The sequence below is a fragment of the Lucilia cuprina genome, chromosome 2 (genome assembly GCF_022045245.1).
Source record: "Lucilia cuprina isolate Lc7/37 chromosome 2, ASM2204524v1, whole genome shotgun sequence".
NCBI lineage: Eukaryota > Metazoa > Arthropoda > Insecta > Diptera > Calliphoridae > Lucilia > Lucilia cuprina.
This window is the reverse complement of record NC_060950.1, coordinates 19,251,772-19,253,839: the sequence shown is the minus strand read 5'-3', so window position 1 is coordinate 19,253,839 and position 2,068 is coordinate 19,251,772. Positions and strand designations below refer to the sequence as shown.

Here is a 2,068-nt window from a genome sequence, read left to right as displayed (position 1 = left end):
TTTTTTCTTCTAACAGAGGAATCAATCTTGGAACTAACCTAACATATATATGAGTGCAATTTCTTTAATATTCAAATTTAAAAATTTTCATGTAGTTTTAGGAATTAAGCTTTTTAAGATATGTTCGAAAATTCGAACTTAAATTCGAAAATTTTTTTAAAATGGCAATATTAGTTTAATTTCTTTGATTTTTTCTACTTCGAACTTCAAAATATTGAAAAAAATAAAAATTTTTATGATTTATGAATTTTAAAGTTTTTTTAGAGTAGCTTGAAGACAGATTCGAAAATTCGCACTTAAGTTCGAATTATGTTTAAAACAATTAAAATAATCTTTAAATAAAGAAGTTTCACAAAGTATTAATTTCAAATTTGTTCATATCAGTTAACTTTTAAGATACTTTTTTCCATAGTAACTCGAAAAACTCTAATTTTCCTAAAATGATGAATAAACCTTTGACATAATAAAGGACGTAATCTATACGGAAAGATACTTTTTCTATTTTGTAGCTGCTGATACTTTTCTTCAAATTTTTTATGTTATCAATCTTTCCAAGTCTCGTTCAGTACGTTTTTTATGATTATGTGATTAAATAAATGAAAAAATTATGAAAAAAGTAAACTTACCGTTTCAACTTTTTCACCAATACCCAAAAATAGCAAATCATTTTCTTCTAAATCATATTTGGTAATTAATTCCGAGGCAACATCAGCCGTTAATAGATTAGTTAAACGATCCTTAAGATCTTTATATTGCTAAAAAGAAAAAACAATAAAATATATATGTAATTAATATTAAATTTAAAAAATTTTCAAAAACCTACCAAAAACTTGCGTACAAACAAGGTGCCCGAAAATTCTTTGGAAAGACTTTCATAATGTTTACGAGCAGTGCCATTCCAGAAACCTCCATTGCCACGTACTATTAAAGCATAAGCACCTAAATCTTTAAATTTCTCAACAAATGTTTCATTCTTTTTAATAATTTCGGTTACATTTGTCAACTGAAAACACAAAAATATGACAAAATATTAATAAAACTATAAACCAAAGAAAGTAATGATTTCAAAACACTTACAGCAAGACTAAAACGTGTATCTGGCTTATCGGTACCAAATTTCTCCATGGCCTCATTATAGGTCATACGTTTGAAGGGTGTCTGAATTTTAGTATATTCCTTGGGCCAAGAATAACGTAAAGTTTCCTCAATCAATTGCATTATATCATCGCGACTGGTAAATGACAATTCAATATCGAGTTGAGTAAATTCAGGCTGACGATCGGGACGTGTAGCCTCATCTCTATAACAGCGAGCAACTTGGAAATAACGATCTATGGCACCAGCCATTAACATTTGTTTAAATTGTTGAGGACTCTGAACTAGTGAATAGAAATGACCTGGTTTACGTGTAGGCACCACAAATTCTTGAGCACCACCCGGTGTGCGGCGGAAAAGTGTGGGTGTTTCTACCTCAACAAAACCCAAATAGTTTATAAGATATTCACGCATGCGCATAATAACTTGAGAGCGCATACGTAAATTATGCTGCATATCGGCAAATCTATAAGTAAATGTCTTATATTAAAGCAAATAGACTTGAAAATTAAAAATCCTCTTACCTTAAGTCTATATAACGATGTGTCAAACGCAAACGTTCACCAGCTCTATTGAATTTACGTACATCAAAGGGTAAATTTCTCTTAGCCGGATTAAGTATTTCAATTTTTTCAGCCTCAATCTCAACATGGCCCGTAGTCATTTTAGGATTTATAGTTGCTGCCGGTCTTGGTATAACTGTACCCTCAACTCTTACTATTGATTCTAATGCAATACCCTGTTCATTATCCTCTAAACCGTTTGTCTTATCGGTTATAAGAACCTGTGTTTGACCATAACCATCACGTAGTATGAAAAATTTACCCATACGTTGAAATTCCAACCAGCCACATATTGTCACCTTTTCACCAATATTATCACTAGTCAATTCACCACATGTATGAGTACGATTGGCAAACTTATTGAGATCAGCAACTTTTATAACATTTCCAGAGCCAGCTGGTTTTGCATT

The 2,068-nt window shown here is 31.0% G+C and overlaps 2 protein-coding genes across 2 annotated transcripts in view; both read right to left on the bottom strand.

The window, feature by feature from the left end:
- The window catches only part of LOC111682918 (tripartite motif-containing protein 45), a 1,140-nt gene extending 1,095 nt beyond the window's left edge, over nucleotides 1-45 (bottom strand). The window contains exon 1 of the mRNA XM_046948998.1: nucleotides 39-45. Coding sequence (XP_046804954.1) covers nucleotides 39-45 — 7 coding nt within the window. The remainder of the gene's footprint in view (nucleotides 1-38) is intronic.
- A 496-nt stretch (nucleotides 46-541) lies between these two features.
- Nucleotides 542-2,068, bottom strand: part of LOC111682909 (aspartate--tRNA ligase, mitochondrial) — a 4,562-nt gene continuing 3,035 nt past the window's right edge. Inside the window, exons 4-7 of the mRNA XM_046948979.1 lie at nucleotides 1,620-2,062; nucleotides 1,078-1,561; nucleotides 824-1,003; nucleotides 542-755 (exon numbers count right to left, since the gene is read on the bottom strand). Coding sequence (XP_046804935.1) covers nucleotides 606-755; nucleotides 824-1,003; nucleotides 1,078-1,561; nucleotides 1,620-2,062 — 1,257 coding nt within the window. The 3' untranslated portion in view covers nucleotides 542-605. The remainder of the gene's footprint in view (nucleotides 756-823; nucleotides 1,004-1,077; nucleotides 1,562-1,619; nucleotides 2,063-2,068) is intronic.